This window comes from Mesoplodon bidens (genome assembly GCF_964165515.1).
Source record: "Mesoplodon bidens genome assembly, chromosome: 16".
NCBI lineage: Eukaryota > Metazoa > Chordata > Mammalia > Artiodactyla > Ziphiidae > Mesoplodon > Mesoplodon bidens.
In genome coordinates, this window is record NC_138173.1 from 67,954,643 (window position 1) to 67,975,863 (window position 21,221).

Below are 21,221 nucleotides of genomic sequence, written 5' to 3' on the forward strand. Positions count from 1 at the left end.
GCATATATTGAAGAATCCTTGCATCCCTGGGATAAATCCCACTTGATCATGGTATGATCCTTTTAATGTGTTGTTGGATTCTGTTTGGTAGTATTTTGTTGAGGATTTTTGCATCTATATTCATCAGTGATATTGGTCTGTAATCTTTTTTTGTAGTATCTTTGTGTGGTTTTGGTATCAGGGTGATGGTGGCCTCATAGAATGAGTTTGGGAGTGTTCCTTCCTCTGCAATTTTTTGGAAGAGTTTGAGAAGGATGGGTGTTAGCTCTTCTCTAAATGTTTGACAGAATTCACCCGTGAAGCTATCTGGGCCTGGACTTTTGTTTGTTGGAAGATTTTTAATCACAGTTTCAATTTCATTACTTGTGATTTGTCTGTTCATATTTTCTGCTTCTTCCTGGTTCAGTCTTGGAAGGATATACCTTTCTAAGAATTCATCCATTTCTGCCAGGTTGCCCATTTTATTGGCATAGAGTTGCTTGTAGTAGTCTCTTAGGATGCTTTGTATTTCTGTGGTGTCTGCTGTAACTTCTCCTTTTTCATTTCTAATTTTATTTGAGTCCTCTCCCTCTCTTTTTTTTTTTTGCAGTGCGCGGGCCTCTCACTGTTGTGGCCCCTCCCACTGCAGAGCACAGGCTCCGGACGTGCAGGCTCAGCGGCCATGGCTCACGGGCCCAGCCGCTCCGCGGCATGTGGAATCCTCCCAGACCGGGGAACGAACCCGTGTCCCCTGCATCGGCAGGCGGACTCTCAACCACTGTGCCACCAGGGAAGCCCTCTCCCTCTTTTTCTTGATGAGTCTGGCTAATGGTTTATCAATTTTGTTTATCTTCTTAAAGAACCAGCTTTTAGTTTTATGGATCTTTGCTATTGTCTTCTCTGTTTCTATTTCATTTATTTCTGCTCTGATCTTTATGATTTCTTTCCTTCTACTAACTTTGGGTTTTGTTTGTTCTTCTTCTCTAGTTCCTTTAGGTGTAAGGTTAGGTTGTTTATTTGAGATGTTTGTTGTTTCTTCAGGTAGGACTGTACTGCTACAGACTTTCCTCTTAGAACTGCTTTTGCTGCATCCCATAGGTTTTGGATCGTCGTGTTTTCATTGTCATTTGTCTCTGGGTATTTTTTGATTTCCTCTTTGATTTCTTCAGTGACCTCTTGGTTATTTAGTAACGTATTGTTTGGCCTCCATGTGTTTGTGTTTTTTACGTTTTTTTCCCTGTAATTGATTTCTAATCTCATAGCATTGTGGTCAGAAAAGATGCTTTATATGATTTCAATTTTCTTAAATTTACTGAGGCTTGATTTGTGACCCAAGATGTGCTCTATCCCGGAGAATGTTCTGTACGCACTTGAGAAGAAAGTGTAATCTGCTGGGTTTGGATGGAATGTCCTATAAACATCAGTTAAATCTATTTGGTCTATTGTGTCATTTAAAGCTTGTGTTTCCTTATTAATTTTCTGTTTGGATGATCTGTCCATTGGTGTAAGTGAGGTGTTAAGGTCCCCCACTACTACTGTGTTACTGTCAATTTCCTCTTTTATAGCTGTTAGCAGTTGCCTTATGTACTGAGGTGCTCCTATGTTGGGTGCATATATATTTATAATTGTTATATCTTCTTCTTGGATTGATCCTTTAATCATTATGTAGTGTCCTTCCTTGTCTCTTCTAACATTCTTTATTTTAAAGTCTACTTTATCTGATATGAATACTGCTACTCCAGCTTTCTTTTAATTTCCATTTGCATGGAATATCTTTTTCCATCCCCTCACTTTCAGTCTGTATGTGTGCCTAGGTCTGAAGTGGGTCTCTTGTAGACAGCATATATATGGGTCTTGTTTTTGTATCCATTCAGAGAGCCTGTGTCTTTTGGTTGGAGCATTTAATCCATTCATGTTTAAGGTAATTATCAATATGTATGTTCCTATTACCATTTTCTTTCTTGTTTTGTTTTTGTTTTTGTAGGTCCTTTACTTCTCTTGTGTTTCCCACTTAGAGAAGTTCGTTTAGCATTTGTTGTAGAGCTGGTTTGGTGGTGCTGAATTCTCTTAGCTTTTGCTTGTCTGTAAAGCTGCTGATTTCTCCATCAAATCTGAATGAGATCTGTGCTGGGTAGAGTAATCTTGGTTGTAGGTTCTTCCCCTTTCATCACTTTAAGTATATCATGCCACTCCTTCTGGCTTGTAGAGTTTCTGCTGAGAAATCAGCTGTTAACCTTATGGGAGTTCCCTTGTATGTTATTTGTCATTTTTCCCTTGCTGCTTTCAATAATTTTTCTTTGTCTTTAACTTTTGCCAGTTTGATTACTATGTGTCTCGGCGTGTTTCTCCTTGGGTTTATCCTGTATGGGACTCTCTGTGCTTCCTGGACTTGGGTGGCTATTTCCTTTCCCACATTAGGGAAGTTTTCAACTGTAATCTCTTCAAATATTTTCTCAGGTCCTTTCTCTCTCTCTTCTCCTCTGGGACCCCTATAATGCGAATGTTGTTGCATTTAATGTTGTCCCAGAGGTCTCTTAGGCAGTCTTCATTTCTTTTCATTCTTTTTTCTTTATTCTGTTCTGCAGCAGTGAATTCCACCATTCTGTCTTCCAGGTCACTTGTCCGTTCTTCTGCCTCAGTTATTCTTCTATTGATTCCTTCTAGTGTAGTTTTCATTTCAGTTATTGTATTATTCATCTCTGTTTGTTCTTTAATTCTTCTAGGCCTTTGTTAAACATCTCTTGCATCTTCTTGATCTTTGCCTCCATTCTTTTTCTGAGGTCCTGGATCATCTTCACTATCATTATTCTGAATTCTTTTTCTGGAAGATTGCCTATCTCCACTTCATTTAGTTGTTTTTCTGGGGTTTTATCTAGTTTCTTCATCTGGTACATACCCCTCTGCCTTTTCATCTTGTCTATCTTTCTGTGAATGTGGTTTTTGTTCCACAGGCTGCAGGATTGTAGTTCTTGCTTCTGCTGTCTGCCCTCTGGTGGATGAGGCTATCTAAGAGGCTTATGCAAGTTTCCTGATGGGAGGGACTGGTGGTGGGTAGAGCTGGCTGTTGCTCTGGTGGGCAGAACTCAGTAAAACTTTAATTTGCTTTGCTTGTCTGCTGATGGGTGGGGCTGGGTTCCCTCCCTGTTGGTTGTTTGGCCTGAGGCAACCCAACACTGGAGCCTACCCCGGCTCTTTGGTGGGGCTAATGGTGGACTCCGGGAGGGCTCATGCCAAGGAGTACTTCCCAGAACTTCTGCTGCCAGTGTCCTTTTCCTCTCAGTGAGCCACAGCCGCCCCCCGCCTCTGCAGGAGACCCTCCAACACCAGCAGGTAGGTCTGGTTCAGTCACCTATGGGGTCACTGCTCCTTCCCCTGGGTCCCGATGCGCACACTACTTTGTGCGTGCCCTCCAAGAGTGGAGTCTCTGTTTCCCCCAGTCCTGTCAAAGTCCTGCAATCAAATCCTGCTAGCCTTCAAAGTCTGATTCTCTAGGAATTCCTCCTCCCGTTGCCGGAACCCCAGGTTGGGAAGCCTGATGTGGGGCTCAGAACCTTCACTCCAGTGGGTGGACTTCTGTGGCATAAGCATCCTCCAGTCTGTGAGTCACCCACCCAGCAGTTATGGGACTTGATTTTATTGATTGTGCCCCTCCTACCGTCTCATTGTGGCTTCTGCTTTGTCTCTGGACGTGGGGTATCTTTTTTGGTGAGTTCCAGTGTCTTCCTGTCGATGATTGTTCAGCAGTTAGTTGTGATTCCGGTGCTCTCACAAGAGGGAGTGAGAGCACGTCCTTCTACTGCGCCATCTTGAACCAATCCACACACAGCTATTTCTACTCTCGGTGATTGGTGATTTTTATTTTTGTCTTTTGTCCTTGTACTTTCTAAGTTTTAACAATGAACTGGTATTATTTTTACATTCAGAAAGTTATTTTCAGAAAATAATTAATTTACATTAATTAATTTACATTCAGAAAATAATTAATTAATTTATTTTTGCCTGTGTTGGGTCTTTGTTGCTGCATGCAGGCTTTCTCTAGTTGCGGTGAGCAGGGGCTACTCTTCGTTGAGATGCACAGTCTTCTCATTGTGGTGGCTTCTCTTGTTGCAGAGCACAGGCTTCAGTAGTTGTGGCACACAGGCTTAGTTGCTCTGCGGCATGTGGGATCTTCCCGGAACAGGGCTCGAATCCGTGTCCCCTGCGTTGGTAGGCGGATTCTTAACCATTGTGCCAACAGGGAAGTCTCCAGAAAGTCATTAAAAAGAAATATGACACAGAAACACAAGAGGGCGATATAATCAACCAGCAGCTTATTTCTCATTCAAGTTATTTATTATTATAAGATAAAAAGCAGATGGTGTGTATAAAAGTAAAAATAATTAATTAGGCAGTGAATGTGGATGAAAAAGGTTTCTCTATGACGCCAGGGAACTCGAGCTGTGTGCCCAGAGTGACAGCCCTGACTAGTGTGGTCCTCAGAGCAACAGTGTCAGACTAGGCGGAAACTTCTTCGAAACAAAATCTCAAATCTCATTAATCAGACTCTACAGATGAGATGCAACCACCTCTGTTTAAACAAGCTTTCTAAGGAAGATGGATGCAAGGTCAAGTTTGGGCCCCGCAGCCTTAGCTGTTCAGAGGAGAAGAAAAACCAAAGTTTCGTCAGAGAAGAAAGACCTACAGTCAGGAAGTGGAAATCACTTGCCTAAGGTCTAAGGCATCATTCCTATGAAGAAAGAACAGAGGTGAGTGACTGCTCTGGGAGATCCAGGAAAGACCTAAGAAAAGGGGGAACCGAATTCCCACTTTATGCTAAAGGGATCGGGAACGGGCAAGACTGAATTTAAGGGGAAAGTGCAGTTTTACTGGAAGTTTTGCAGAGAAAACTGGGCGTGTGCAGGAGTGTCAGGGAATATGAGAATTCCTTAACATAAAGTAATGCAATTATGTTTTGTCTAATTCCATTTAAGTAAATGATGGGTTAGATGTAACATCATCTCATACATCCAGAGTGAAAATGAAAGCATGATTTTCCTTTGCATTATGTGCAGCACCTGATTTCATCTGAGGATAATTATAAGAACAGGGTGGGGGGAGCTAAGATTTATAAGACCAAGATAAACGAGGAAGCAAAAGGAAAATGCCTCCATACGCCTTGGTTTAAAAGAGTCAGCCCGACCCTAAGGGTTTCTTTATTGTGCTTGAAATGATTAATCAGTTCATGATCAACTTTCAGACCTTTAATTTCATTTCCATGCATGTAATCTATAATCTGCTATGTTTAAACCAGAACAAAACCATAATGAAAGTGACATCAAATCACATTTTCCTTGCCTTTACTGAACATCTTTATCACACATTATGGTACGCGTTTTACAACAAAAAACTTTCACTTAGGAAAAACCTTATTAACACAGTTTAAAAATCTAACAAAATAAACATGTACAAGCACACAGGGCTCACCATGTACTGGGAGAACATCATAATGCCTCACGGTAGACATTTACTGTCTTCATTTAACTGATAAGAAAAGCAAACAGGCATCTGCTGCTCCCTTTGCCTGCTGCCCTGCTCTGTCTGCTTGGTCCATATTTCATATGTTTTTTTTTTTTTTTTTTTTTTTTTTTTGCGGTATGCGGGCCTCTCACTGTTGTGGCCTCTCCCGTTGCGGAGCGCAGGCTCAGAGGCCATGGCTCACGGGCCCAGCCGCTCCGCGGCATGTGGGATCCTCCCGGACCAGGGCACGAACCCGTGTCCCCTGCATTGGCAGGCGGACTCTCAACCACTGCGCCACCAGGGAAGCCCCATATTTCATATGTTTTAAAACTCACTTCACTTGATCCTTGCTGAGTATTTTAGAATTCAAAGAATTTATCTAACTGGTGGCTGTGATATTCGCCATCAGCTGATGTATTTCAAGGCCACTGCTGCAGAAAAGAATCTTCTTACATATTAAGCCTGTGATGTTGCTAGGATAACCAAATCAGAGTTTTCTCTACTTGAGGGAAAGAAAAAGCAGGACGTTTTAAAAATCTGGTCCTATTCCCACGTCCATCTTTCCCTATAGAACGAAGTAGCGCCTTAGTGTAAACTATTAGAACTCTGTATAAGCAATCTCTTAAACAGAAGGTGACAAGCAAGCTTAGCACAGAGCCTGGAACAGAGCAGACACTTAGTAAATCCTGGCTGAGTCAAGGCCACAGTTTTAGAAAGTCTCTTCTTTTCTTTCTTTTTAAAAATACTGAAATATTGATTTCACCTCACTCTCTAAATATCAGGTGTATCAACCAATGCTTGATGTTGTGTAATGTTTCTATTTAAAGAAAAGAGCCTCTCCAAGCCCAAGAGAGCAGTTTCACAAAATATCTATTAATTATTTGTGGTTCAGGTCGAGGGTCTCTCTCCTGGGAAGGCTTTCTCGGTATCCTTGCTTTCTGGATGAATAAATGAGGGAGGGAGTGAATGAATGAATCTGCCTCTGGTGACCTAGCTTGGGAAATAGTAGAGCAGAGATCTGAACTCAGTTGTAACTGACTTCAAAGTCATGCTATGTCCGCCAGCTCTCTGAACTTCCAATTTCTTAACACGGCTGGGCAATAAGTCAGTAAGAGGGCCATTCACTTTTAGTGGAAGATATAGTAAGCTACTAGTTCCAGATGGCATCAGTAGGCCGTTACTTCAGGTTTAAACCTGAAGGTACCACAGGCAGGGGTATCATCTAAAATAGAGAGGTAAAGTATAAATAAAGAGGCTTAATATACTCAGAAATCATATACTGAAATGTAAGTAAGAAATAAATTCTAGAAGAGTTGATGTGAAATGGAAAATTAAAACAAATAAATACAACAGATGAAATGGAACCCTAGAAGAGTTGATGTGAAATGGAAAAGAAAATTAAAACAAATAAATACAACAGATGAAATGGATCCCCTGATCCAGCAAAACATCTAACTGAGCATTTCTCCAAGTGGGTTCATGGGAAGTTAATGTTTCTTATACAACAGGAAAGTCTGTGGTTAAGTAAGTTAGGAAAACATTGAATTGGACAGGTCTCTTTCATTGCAGGATGTCTCTAAGCCTTCGATATACAAATGTGCACTGTAAATCCCCAAGGGTATTACGTAGTGCTTCTCATTCCAGAACTCTTGTCAAAGAACAAGGCATGGGATTTGTGTTTCAAGGAAAACTTAGGGAAAGGTGTTTCACACTCTGATATGCCCGCTCCCAGGCAAGAGGGAGCGGACACACCGGGTGCAGCCTGGCCACTGACCACAGGTGCACAGGGTATACACGGCTCAAAGCACCCACCTGGCAGGTACACGTGCAGCCTGAAACCCAGCCACACTCCCTCACTCATCCGTGCTCTCTGGCACTGGCTGACATCAATCAGTCCAGGAGAAGGCTGGCTGGGCTGCAGTACCTCTGTCCATGAGTCTAGGCTGGAGGGAGTGGCCTTGTCTGAGGGCTACAGAAGGTGGAGGTGAGGAGAGATCAGAGGCAACGTTCTGCAGAGGAATCCAAACCAGTTCAAGACACGGCATGTAATGTGAAGCAGGTAGGTGGAAAGGCAGAATCCAGAGAAGAGGCCTTGCCTGGGATGGCAACAGGAAATCAAGAGTGGAAAGGGGCAAAGGAGTGAGAGCGAGGCTGAGTTTGGCAGAATTCTCTGAGCCAAGGAAAACACCTGCATTTGCTTTTCACAAAGTACCTCCAGATGTGGGCCTGGAGAAGGAGCTCTGGAGGCTTCTGGGCTGTTGATTATCTCAAAACAGTGCTTGCCTTACTCTTGCAATATCCGTGCTACTGTTTTGCTTGTGGTTATTTTTCTTTTAAGTTTTTTTAATATATTTATGGACTTCTATCTATCTATCTATCTACCTACCTACCTACCTACCTATCTATATATGGCTGCGTTGAGTCTTCGTTACTGCGTGCAGGCTTTCTCTAGTTGCAGCGAGTGGGGGCTACTCTTCGTCGCGGTGCAAGGGCTTCTCATCGTGGTGGCTCCTCTAGTAGTTGTGGCTCGTGGGCTCAGTAGTTGTGGCGCACAGGCTTAGCTGCTCTGTGGCATGTGGGATCTTCCCGGAACAGGTTATCGAACCCATGTCCCCTGCATTGACAGACGGATTCTTAACCACTGCGCCACCAGGGAAGTCCCACTTGCCGTTCTTTAAATCAATACTTTTTACTTAAATAAGTTAAAAGTAAACTTTATGTTATATCCATAAAAGGAGGTCCATATCCTTTGAGAGGCAGGCAGTCCAGGGCACTGCTTGAAAGCATGGACTGTGGAGTGAACTGCCTGGGTTTGCTGGGATGCTGGCTCCAGTATCCACTGAGCGCTCTGCGACTTGATTTTCTCAGCTGCTGAACAGGGATAATTATGGCTGCTACCTGGTAGGGCTGATGTGAGCAGTGAAGGAGGCTATATATAGATAAGGCAGAAACAGTACTGCTCACCAAATACTCCATTTGTTCCCTTCCACCTCCTGGGCCCCTGCAAGTGTGGCCAGGAACACAGTTTAAACCAAAGAACTAATCTATCAGGGAAAGCTGCGACACGTCTTCATCCGATTCTACAGTTTGTCTCGTCCTCTGCACAGCAAACCTTGCTGAGACAGAGGAGCCTCCCTCTCCCTCGGTCTCTGAATCACTGTTACTACAGAGCAGTAGTAACATGGGACAGGAGGAGGAAATAAACCTTTACTATGTTAAGCCGTGGAGACGCGGGGGTTAACTTATTACTGCAGCACATCCTCGCCTATCCTAGCTAATACAACATGCAAAGCGATTAAAACAGCGCCCGGCATGTAGCAGGCACACCACAAAACACTCGTTGTCATTCCTATTTGTATAGAAAACGTTAACCAGAAAAATTACGGAAACTTTACCTGCCTGAAGCCTCTGAGGATAAGATCAGCTCCATTTTTGTTTAAAAGAGACACTGATAAGCAACTGTTAGGGGCATCCTAAAGCAGCCAGCACCAACCAGAGACTCCCTCCTCCACACTTAGTCCTCTCCTCTGGCTAATGAGACTCCCTCCTCCAACAAGCGCTAATTTCTTTCTCCCCCTTTCCTCTTTCTTCTTTTCCTCCTTTTCCTTCCGTCTTCTCTCACAGATCCACAGCTCTAAAAACATTAAGTCTTTCAAGCATCAAAATGCTGTTCTGTGAGTCTGTTTCAAGTGGAGTTAACACCTGACAGCCACATAACCACAATCACACACATTTTAAATGAAAAGTGTTATTCACTGCAAGTAAAACTCACAAGATGAAAATCAATCCTATTTCAAATGCATTATTTGAACTTCCTATTTAAAACACTTTTAATGTAAATCCTTAAAAGAAGAAAAAAAAAGGAAAGGAAAAACAAAACATGTTAAAATTTGGCCTGGGGATACCAGGATTTCTGTATATTGAATGTATTTAAGACAAGGTACACCTGTACTAATGAATGTACAATTCAAATCCTATACAGGGAATTATGGTTTAGTTATACAGTGAAATACTATGTAGCCTGTTAAAGTGATTCTGCAATTTTATTTGTATGGTCATGGAGAGCTAACAAGCTTTAAAAACAAGTCTGCATGTAAAGCAATTATACTCCAATAGAGATGTTAAAAAACAAAACAAAACAAAAACCCACTAACTGGAAAAGATACACGCACGCCCATGTTCACTGCAGAATTATACACAATAGCCAAGACATGGAACCAACCTAAGTGTCCATCAGTGGATAAAGAAAATGTGGTAGATAGATAGACAGTGGAATATTATTCAGCACACACAAAAAAGGAAATCTTGCCATTTGCAACAATATGGGTAGACCTTGAAGGCATTATGCTAAGTGAGATAAGTCAGACAGAGAAAGACAAATACCATATGATCCCACTTATATGTGGAATCTAAAAAAATTAAAACCAGCAAACTCATAGATACAGAGAAGATATTGGTGGTTGCCAGAGCTTGCGGATAGGGGGTGGGCAAAATGGGTGAAGGGGGTTAAAGACACAAACTTCCAGTTATAAAATAACGAACTCATGCATATATACACAACCAAATGTAAAACAGACAGCTAGTGGGAAGCAGCCGCACAGCACAGGGAGATCAGCTCGGTGCTTTGTGACCACCTAGAGGGGTGGGATAGGAGGGGTGGGATAGGGAGGGTGGGAGGGAGGGAGACGCAAGAGGGAAGAGACATGGGGACATATGTATATGTATAGCAGATTCACTTTGTTATGAAGCAGAAACTAACACACCATTGTAAAGCAATTATACTCCAATAAAGATGTTAAAATAAATAAATAAAAACAAGTCTGCAAAATATATGTATAACACAAGCTTGTTTAAAAAAACAAAACTGATTTGGTAGCAAAACCTGACCTGACCTGAATTCACTTGGTGGTTAGCTTGGACTTGAATTGGGTGGGACTCCTCACTTATCCCACTTCGTGTAACTATTCACCTGAGAAGTCACTAGGGGGCATTGCATAATACATGGCATATGCACCCTGTCAACCTTCTGGAATCTATAAAATTCTGAATTTTGTAAAACATCTAACCCCAAGGGTTCCAGATAAGAGACTGTGGAGTTGGATGTTACACACACACACGCACACAACACACACACACACACACACAATGTGTGTGTGCGTGTTAGCGTATAAATTATCAGTATCTCTGTGTATAAATCCATGAAACTGTTTCAAAAGGCAAACTATAATATTAGTATTCACAGAAGTTAGAATTATGTAATGATCTTTATTTTCTTATGTAAAATTTCTGATATTTTTATAGTAAACACATATAACTTTTTTTTTTTTTTTTTTTTTTTTTTTTTGCAGTACGCGGGCCTCTCACTGTTGCGGCCTCTCCTGTTGCGGAGCACAGGCTCCAGACGCGCAGGCCCAGCGGCCAGGGCTCACGGGCCCAGCCGCTCAGCGGCATGTGGGATCTTCCCGGACCGGGGCACGAACCCGTGTCCCCTGCATCGGCAGGCGGACCCCCAACCACTGCGCCACCCGGGAAGCCCAACACATACAACTTTTATAATAGAAAGGGAAAAGAAAACCTCCTCCTTCTTACCCATCCTCCCATTCATATGGACAGATCTCATTTCATGAAATGTCCTACAATACTAATTGGCAATGAAACATGTCAGGACATAAGGGGATGGTTGGCAGATCAGGTTAAACCTTCCAATTACGGATTACCATTTTGCAAAATGATGAGGTTTTAAAAGTGTATTATATAATCCAGAGCACCAAGAGCCAATTTACTACTGAGGAGACCCAGGCTTTCAGCACTTTTCCATGTTTCAAAGAAGAACTTGAGAAATCATCTGTTTGCTACAAACCTTGATCCAATCTGCACATTTCCAACCATTCTCATTTGAAGGGGAAAAAAAGAAGAAAAATTAAAAATTAAAAAAAAAATCCTTAACTCAAACCACAATACCCTGCAGTCAGAGACTGCAAACAGGAAATGCTACGCAGCTGGAGAAATCTCGGCTTTGCTGCAACAGCTCTGAAGCAATATCTGCCCTCTAACTGCTAAAGGAGGTGCAGGCTCTTATGCAAGCTACAGAATTGTCCAAAGGCCTAGGGAAGAGAAGGAAGCAGAGGCACAGAGAGTCCTGGCTGGACTGGAATCCTCCTGGGCACCTACTATTTCAAAAGAGCTTTTACATATTATTTCTAAAACTGCTGCTACATTGAGGCTCTTAGGGTATGGTTTAAACGGTTTTCCTCTGCCCACTGAGAATCTATTTCAATCTACTCCTTTCCCGTCCCATTTTTGTGGTTTGATAATTAAATGGATGCAATGCTCTGCTGACCCCCTAACTTCTTCGCCAGGATCACAGGATGATGGCCTGACACTGGGGTGTAGAGCAGACCCAGCACTGTTTAGCAAGTAATGACTTTACTGCTTTCCTTGTAATAGTTAACAAAAAAGAAAAAGAAAAAAAAGACTGAACATAATTTTGGTACTATATATTTAATCAAATGAAAAATAAAAATATGTAGAAACAGCCAAAATTCAAGATCATCCTGTTTTTCTTCTTCTTCTTTTTTTTTTTTTTCTTACAAGGAAGGCTTAATCATTAATACATTAACTAAAGGGCATTTGTAAGTAGAAGGAACCAGATGTATAATGGCACGGAAGCAAGAAACAGCCGATGCTCCAGCAACAACAAATCATTTGTTGTGTCTGGAGCTGACTGATTAAAGAAGGCATCTTTGAACCGGAGGAAGGACGAGTCCAGAGAGACTGGTACATCAACTAAAGAAATATTTCTAATAATTTTTTTAAATGCTACTATCTACTAAGCAGATTATGAACTAAACCTACAAAAGATACTTCACAGAAAAGCCCACACGCTTAAAACCTCTCCAGAAACATATTAAAAACATCAGCAAAATAGATCACGTCCACATTTCTCTGGCCTCTCACCACTAAAAGGCAGCATTCCCCAGACATATTCAAACATGATGAACGGATTCACTTCTGGGAGGAAACAGCAAATCACCTTTTGAGAATAGTGACCACACAGAGGTCTTTAACTAGAGGTAAAAATTCAAAAGACAGAGAAAGACTGGTTTAGAAAACCTGCAACGGTTAAAAGGAAGTAGGAAGTGGTCTAAAGGAATAGTAGAGGTGAGAGTTTGGTTTCTGGTCTGTGCATTTGTTATATTCTGAAACTGTTATATAACAATAGCTATATTATTAAAGACTTTTCCCAACAATAGCTATATTATTAAAGACTTTTTCCAACTTTCTCTCCCTGACTAGAATCTGATAATTTATTTTTATTAAACTTATTATTTAAAAAAAAATTATAGACACAAAAAGTTGCAGAAATAGCACAGAGAGGTTCCTTGTACCCATCAACCCACTTCTCTCAAGAGTAATATGTTACGTGTGCTATAAACCACATTATCAAAACCCGGAAATCAACACTGGCACAAGATGATCAACCAGGCTCCAGGCCTTACTTGAATTTCACCAGTTTTTGCATGCACTTATTTTTCGGTACATCTCTGTGTATATTTCTATGACGTTTTACCACATGTATAGATATGGTACAGCTACACCACAGTCAAGACAGAGAACTGTTCCGTCAACACAAAGGAACTCCCTTGGGTTCTTCCTTTATAGTTAACACCCTTGCCCCTGCCTCCAACCCCCGTTCTCTATCTCTGTAATTTTGGATGATTTAGACTTAAATCAGGAAAATACATAAATGGCAAAGTTATCCTGTTAAAAGTCACTGTTTTACGGAACTTCTTGTTTTTACTTTGAGACGTCAGAAGCCCACAGTGGTAGAAAGAACACGAAAGAAAGAAACAAAAGACCTTCCTGTAGGTACTTGGGTAGTTCCCACTGGACAGGCAAGTCCCCGATCCTATTCCTGCCCCAGTACCTAGATTCCCAGGTGCTGACAGCAAGCAGATATCTCAGCACTGGCTCTCACAACAGGGAAGGGACGAGGCTGAACTGCCAGGGATGAGGGCTCTACCAGAGGGGGTTCTTTGGAAAGTCACATTTTCTCGAACTTCTAGTGAATAACTTTGTCCCAACCAGGAAAAGTGCATATGCTCTAATGCTGACACTAAGTGAAATCCACAGAAACACAAAGTTGCTTAGGACATGTGATTTCAACTATGTGAGGGAAAAAGTGCAGAAAAAGAGGACCAGAAAGACAAACCCGAGATATCAATGAAGGCTCTCTCAGGGTAAAAAGGATATAAAAGAGAACCTGCAATCTTCTCTTTGAATTCTAAAATTTCCCAACTAGGCAGGTGTTTCATTTTATAATCAGAAAAAAATACATAAAGTCCCTGCAGTGGCCATTAATGCCACAGTAGTATTAATATTAATGTAGTTTACTAATATGGTAACAATCCACTGTGCGTGACTCAAGGAACGTGCAGTTTACAATGTTTCTCACATGGGTCATAGGATCTGATTCTCACATAAGCAACAAGGTAGGAAGGGAGGTACTTTTCCCCCATTCTTCCAGGGAGGAAATTCATGCTTATAAGTTAGGCGAAGTTAACCCTATGTCACTCAGTCCTTATGTCAAAGGACAAAACAAAGCCTTTGATTTCTGATGCCAGTGGTTCTCAAGTCCCCAAGGTCGAAAGTATTTTCATAATAATACTAAGAAGTTTTACCTGACCTTTTCACTGTCTTGACACTTGCACTGATAGTGCAAAAATAATGACGGTAAAACTGCTGGTGCCTTAGTGTGATGCAAGGTATTGCCACAAACTGTAGTCACTCTCTTCCTCATGGTCATACTCTTGCAGTAAAAAAAATAAAAGGCTATTTTCATTTAAGAATGTCCACCATGAAACAGCAGAAATGACTGATTTTGTTACCTATCAACCCTTGAGTATATCTTTTTAATATTCTCTTTGATGAAATACGATGCATAGGAAGTAAAGAACTTCCAAGGCATACCAAAATACGATGGTTATCTTGAGAAAGCACATGTATGCAGTTTTTCAAGTTGCAAGTTGGACTGGCTGGTTTTGTTAGTTTTCCCCTGGAACACCACTTTTCTCCTTGAAAGAGTGACTGACAACTGTGGTACTGAGACCTGGGTATTTGGCAAACATTTTCTTGAAAATGAATTACTCGTCACTACAAGGTGAACAAGTGACAGTATTTGTTGCTAATGATAAAACTGGAGCTTTCAGAGAAAAGTTAAAAGTTTGGAAAACCTCTGTCACCGTGAGCTTGACAGTTTCCAAATCCTTAAAGTTAATTTATATGGTTTCAGATTCCTACTGCTACTAACTTTTAAGGAACCACCATCACGTTTTGACATAGTATCAAAGAAAATTATTGATAATTACCTGAAAAGGCTCTTAAAGTACCTTTCTCTCTTCCCAATATATAGACCTGTATGAGACTGTAATTTTTTGTCTACTTCAAGTAAAACAACATATTGCAACAAAATGAATTAATACATTAAAAAATTCCTCAGTTTTAAATTCTAAGATAGTAAACATGGATAGAAATAGTCCATATAAACACAAACTCTTTGGTGTTCTCAAACATTTTTAAGATTGGGGTCCTAACACCCAAGTTTGAGAACTACTGGCTAACACTCTTCCAATATAATATATGTAATTCACTAATGAGGGAAACCAAAAGGAAAAAGTAGAGGAGATAGTACTCTGCAAGCTAAAGAGAAACAGGAGTTGGATGACTACTGGTACAGGTTCCAGTCACCATGTCAGATGGGCCGTTAGCACCCACAGTCTATAGAGGCAACATCATGACTTCTGTAACTTGTGGACGCAGCACTGATGAATCCACGTGAGCATGATCCATAGTCAGGGAACTTGAGCTCAAGCCCTAATTCCACTACTTCCCAGGCATATTATTTTTTGAAGATTTGATGCACTTATTTGCAAAATGGGATATGACTATCCATACCTGCCATTACACGGCGGGCTGCCATAAAGATCAAGCAAGAAGATGTAAGTAATAATAAAAGCTTGTATTTGTTAAGCAAATTCCATAGGTCAGGTATTGTGCTTGGTGATTTACTTCCAGGATCTCGATCAAGTCCCACCACTACCAAGAAACAGATACTACAATTTCTTTTTACGGATAAGGAAACTAGCATTAGAGAAGTTAAGTGATTTGCCTTAGGCTAGAAAGCTGGGAGCTGGGAGTTGGGAGTCCAGGTCTGATAGCGACCAAAACCTATATTCCTCCCACCACTTACAACGCACGAACTCTCCCATGCTATATTATGACCTTTTTATAAAAACCATTTTCTAGTACGTGGAGGGCATGGGCGGTAAGAAAAGCAAGTTTCTTTAAACCTGGCTCAGTGCATGACCCTCTTTGCAGTCCTCAGATGTCTATTAGTTACAGGTTAGGGACTTTCCTGGTGGCGCAGTGGGTAAGACTCCGCGCTCCCAATGCAGGGGGCCCGTGTTCAATCCCTCATCAGGGAACTAGATCCCACACGCGTGCCACAACTAAGGAGCCCGCCTGCCACAACTAAGACCCAGCGCAACCAAAAAAAAAAAAAAAAAAAAGCTCAGAGATGCAAGAGGTTAGAAGCTGGCTAATAAAAAGCCAGCCTCAGTCCATGTGAAGTTAGCACCAACATCTGGGCAGCTCCTGGGAGTTTGCATGGAACCTCTCACTTGATCATCATACCTTTCACGCTCACTGAAAGCTTAGAAAAACAAACATCTAAATGGTGACCGAAAGAGTCACCAGCACTTAGTACATTGATGTTTTTCAGGACCAACCCTTCAGAAACTCCCAAACACAATATACTTATAATACTGATTGCTTAAAAGTAACACGACTAATAAAAGTTTTCCCTAGCTAGAGTCAGTCAAAAGGAGAGCACTAGACCTGACCCCCAAATCGACCTTTCCTTTCCTCCATAAAAATAAATCATATTTTAATATAAACTACTAAAATACCCAGCGTGAGCAATATCTTAATTAGAAAATGACATGTTTCAGGATTGACCATAGACCTCAACACAACAGACATTTGGATATTTGCCGGTTGAACTGAGGATACAATTTAGGAAGTCTAAAATATACCAAGGTACCTTTTTAAAAATCTTACTTTCTAAAATTCAACTGTATCCATTACTGCTTAATGGTTCCAGCCTTCACTAGCCTAAGAGAATAGGATTTTCCAGAATCTCCTGAGAAAAACAGCTTCCCAGGGGGGTGCTCCCCCAAACTCATGTGGGGCCTGAAGGTGCTTGCAACTGGCTCAGAAACCCCTCCCTCCCCGAGGGGATTGGCCTCCTCTCCGCCCTCTGCTCTGGGGCGTGACCCCGTCAATCTTCCTGGTTTGCTCTTCCCTTTCCTGGCAAAACATGAAAAGGGAAGCAGCAAGCTGCTGGCTGTTGTCGGGTGGTATGAACTCCTGGGACTGACTTTATTCAATCAGAAGAGTGTTCCCTTAGTAACCAGCTACAATACACACTGATTCTTCTAACCTGCTCCCTCACTGGAAATGCCACCACCTTCTCTTTTTTTGGCCGTGCTGCACGGCTTGCATAGGTGTATCAGGTCCCCAAGCAGGGACTGAACCCAGGCCACGGCAGTGAAAGCCCAGAATCCTAACCACTAGGCCACCAGGGGACTCCCTGCCACCACCTTCTCTAACGGGAAGATGGTTTTGTTTTTGTTCTGTTTTTTAAATTAACTGAATGAAATCTTCCAGCAATTTCTTTTATTTCTTTCTTAGACTTCTGGAAGGAGGAGGCCTGCAGCTTGGGGTCTGTTTAGGGAAATGAGACAACCAGAGCACAAGGTGCCAGGCAGTGCAGAGTGGGCTGGGAAAGACAATGGATGCAGCAACAGAATGCTGTGCTCACATCTCCTTACTAACAGCACGCCTGAACAAGTCACAGACATAATCTCAATGTGCCTCAGTTTCCACATCCTGATTAAAGGTAAAACCACCACAGGGCTGTTACACACTGTTAAATGAGAAATCCACACATTGCCAGGTTCCTCAGAGCGTTCAATAACTACCAGTTGTTTCTGTAGTTATTAGTTCTGTAGCTATAGTCATTTCTGTAGTTCCATACAGAGCTAAGCAAACACGACAATGACTGATGCTTGAATGGCCACTGACCTGTGTGGACGGCATGAAATCCGCACACGAATCCCTACACACAGAAGGAACCTACAGGGTAGGGAAGTGTGGAAGTGGACTGGCCCAGGAAACGTGGAAGTGATGGCTGTTGACTTAAGCCACATACATTTGGTCTCCGGGAAACTAAAGGTCAGCAAGATATTCCTGAGAAAACGCCCATCTCAGGGGAAACAGAACCTCCTCCCTCACTAGGAGCCGTTTACCAGTTATTACCGAAGTGAACTGTCAGAATCTTCTTTCACCTCTTTTCTTCCCACCATAGAACCTTTGAGTAATGCCACCCGCAAAAAGGCAGGCAGTACCCAGAGGAAGGAGAAATGGGAGGCCTCATCTGAATCGAAGAGATTCACATAATCTAAGATTTACAGAAATATCATGGGTTTGTCAAATAAACCCCGCAGTGTAGGAATACATAGGCCCTAAGTTAAATACCATCCTTTCTCAAATTTCTGAAAAGAAGACATATTTCTATTTTCAGCCTTAATTTTAAGATTAGTTGTCACTGTGTAAGACTAATTCAGTGGCATAAACTATCAAACAGAATTAAATTGTCAGGGAGACAGACACATACATATATTTATCTAGTGGGATAAGAAAAAAAAGAATATTCTGATTGGTCAAATCACCAGGTTAATTTACTATAGAAAGGTAGTCTTTATTTTCCAGTAGGGTGTATTCACATCTGGAAGACAGCCATTTGTACCACGTAGATTTGTGACACGAGTCTCATGTAAGACCACAGACGTCTATTTGATATGAGTAACTGACTCAGGGTCAAGATATCTTAAGCTTGAGTTCTGGATCTTTAAAGGAGGCAAAGATGCAATGCTGAGACGGGCGAGAGGAAGAGGAGGAAACAGCTCCTCTCTTTCAGGAAGGAGCCAACAAAAGTATGATACACTTTTCCTTTGGCATCTTTCAACCTCCCACTGCTCCTATCTCTTGGGACTTAGGGGAAGAGAGACTTGATTAAATTAACTCACATACAAGTGTGGTAGCTGTGCTACACAGAACGAACCTTTCTTGACATGAATGCAGTGTGAGGGTGAGGGAGGGTAGTGGGCACAATTTGGGGACACCCAGACAACACTGCCTGCCCAATGGGTCCCCACACCTCCACCTGTGTCTGCTCCTAGGCCAGCAGCTCCAGTGTCTCAGATTTTTCGGGATTCTTCTTGTCATCATCTACTTCTGAAACCACAGATTCCCCAAATCTTAATATCTTTTTTCTTGGGAGGGTGTTAAAAGGATATGGGGAGTTGGGAGAGGTTAATTATTTGTAAATCAGCGACCAAAATGCATGCTGGTCTTCACACAAGTGAAGGGTGACATGTATGTTTGAAACAAAAAAAATCATCACTCTTTCAACTAATTAAAATGCAAGAGTTACTAAAACTTATCTAAACAAACACAAAAGCAGAACAATGGGAGAATGTGGAAGAGAGTTCAGGTTAACAAGTTTCTCTCAGATTCAAAAAACCTACCTTGCTATCAGCTGGGCCGGAGGTACAAATTCTAGGCATTTCACAGTGGCATTTTCCTTAAATGTGACTCTATACCAAGGACTTATTTTTATTTTTTGCCCTCAGGATCAAGTGTTGGGGAGAAGATTATTATACTGTTCTCTTTATGATCTTACTATACCTTGATCGGGCTGTAATTAAAAATAAAATCTTTTATGAAATGGCTTACCAGATTTTTCAGCAGTGTGGACAGTTCCTTTGTAAGAGTAGAAAACTTGACAAAAGCGGTGCCAAGATCTGGGTTGTCTCGACTTAAAAAATTACTCCCAAACTTATCAAGAACTTGTGCATAGTTTTCTTCATTTTGTACATGATCTGAAAAGAAGAAGAAAAAGGAGTCTGAGCTACTATTTGCCACAATGACAAGTTACTCTGAGCATCGCTCACTAGAAACTCTCAAAAGGAAAGCAAAGAAACTCCATCAATTCTTTATTGAACATGTCTACAAGGTGGTTGGCAGTGCGCTGAGTGCTCTCACTCACTCTATCAAAGGCGGTTTCCACTTTTTCTATCAGAGCATTGAGTTCATTTATATCCCAACTAATCCACAGACTCACCGAACACTGAGGGGTCAAATTATCATCACACTTTCAAGCAATTAAGAAACTATGATCGTCAGGAAACAAGGAGAAAATTCTCCTTAGAAAAATCAACCTTGGAATGCAAAAGAAAAATCCATGTGTTCTAACGTGTTTTTTTCTCTGCAATTAATCTTAATTTCCTTTAATTTTGTCTAAGGCCCAGGTCTGAGGAACAGCATTCATACAATGCTTTTTCACACATCATTTCTTGATGCGAAATGTGCAGGTGTAGATCAGACAGATCTAGAGTTCAAGGTTGGTTTCACTACTACCTTAAGTTTTTTAACTTCCATGGCTATTATCCTAGCTGGCACGTGAAAGGTATCAATACAATATCTGTGAATAAATTTCCCCATTCTGAGCTTTGGTTTTCTGATCTATGAGATGGAGACCAGTATTTACAAGACTGTGGTGCTGATGAGTTGATAAAAAATATACAGAAGTTTCTCAATAGAGTGAATGCGCCATAAGTAATAATAATGCCTTCCTCAAAACACTTTCTCTACTTGGCTTCCAGGATATCACACTCTCTTGACTCTTGCCACCTCACGGCTGTTCCTCTCCATCATCGTCTTTGCTGGTTCTTCATCTCCCTGGTCTCAAGTCTTTGGGCCTTTATTCTTCTACACTGATGCTCACTCTCATGGGATCTCACCTAATCTTATGGCTTTAAGTAATTTCTATTAGCTGACAACTCCAAAACTGGTATTCCCAGCCCAGATCCAACCCTGAATGCAGACATATATCAAGTGCCTGATCAATGTCTCCCAGTGTTCAATCTTCACTTGCTAAAAACAAACGCTGCTGTTCTGCCCCAATTCTCTTTTCTCTACAGCGCCTCCATATCTCAGTGGGTTAATGGCAAATACATTCTTATAGTTGTTCAGGCTGAAACCCATCAAGTCACACCTGATTTTTCCTTCTCATACCCCAGATGCAATCCACTGGCCTTTACCTTTAAAAATATAACTGAAATCTGACGGCTCACCACCCGCATGACTCTCAACCTTATCCAACATCATCTCTTGCCTCTATCACTGCAAACCTTCCTGCAAAAGTTCCTTTGTTGCAGCTCTTGCTCCCCTACAGGCCGTTTCCAGTACAGCACCCAGTATGATCCTGGTAAACTGTGCATCTCATCTCGTGACTCTCGGGGCAGACACTGCTATTCATCATGGCTATCCAGGTTCCCAACCCTTGCAGGCTTATGGGAAGGGATAGTGCACACCCCCACACCCTGAAGTAACAAGGCACTGACCAAGGAAGTACGAGTGCAGGTGGTGTGTACCACCTTCACGTGGCAGCATCTCAGATGCCCGTGCTCTGCTCTGCACGGCTCTCTTCCTTTGTGGTGGAGTACAGGGAAGCATGAATTTACACAGAGGCCCACAGTAGGTGTAGGATATTTATTAAACAAATAAATGAACAAAAAAGTATCTATCAAAATCATACCTTTAAAGGCTTACTTAATTCATAC

General features: G+C 41.7%; 1 protein-coding gene across 5 annotated transcripts in view; it reads right to left on the bottom strand.

Annotated features, from left to right (window-relative positions):
- Positions 1 to 21,221, bottom strand: part of ASAP1 (ArfGAP with SH3 domain, ankyrin repeat and PH domain 1) — a 348,630-nt gene that overhangs the window by 101,722 nt on the left and 225,687 nt on the right. For all 5 annotated transcript variants that reach the window (XM_081214357.1, XM_081214356.1, XM_081214354.1 and 2 more), the window contains one exon: positions 19,333 to 19,478. In XM_081214357.1, the coding sequence (XP_081070483.1) occupies positions 19,333 to 19,478 (146 nt within the window). The remainder of the gene's footprint in view (positions 1 to 19,332; positions 19,479 to 21,221) is intronic.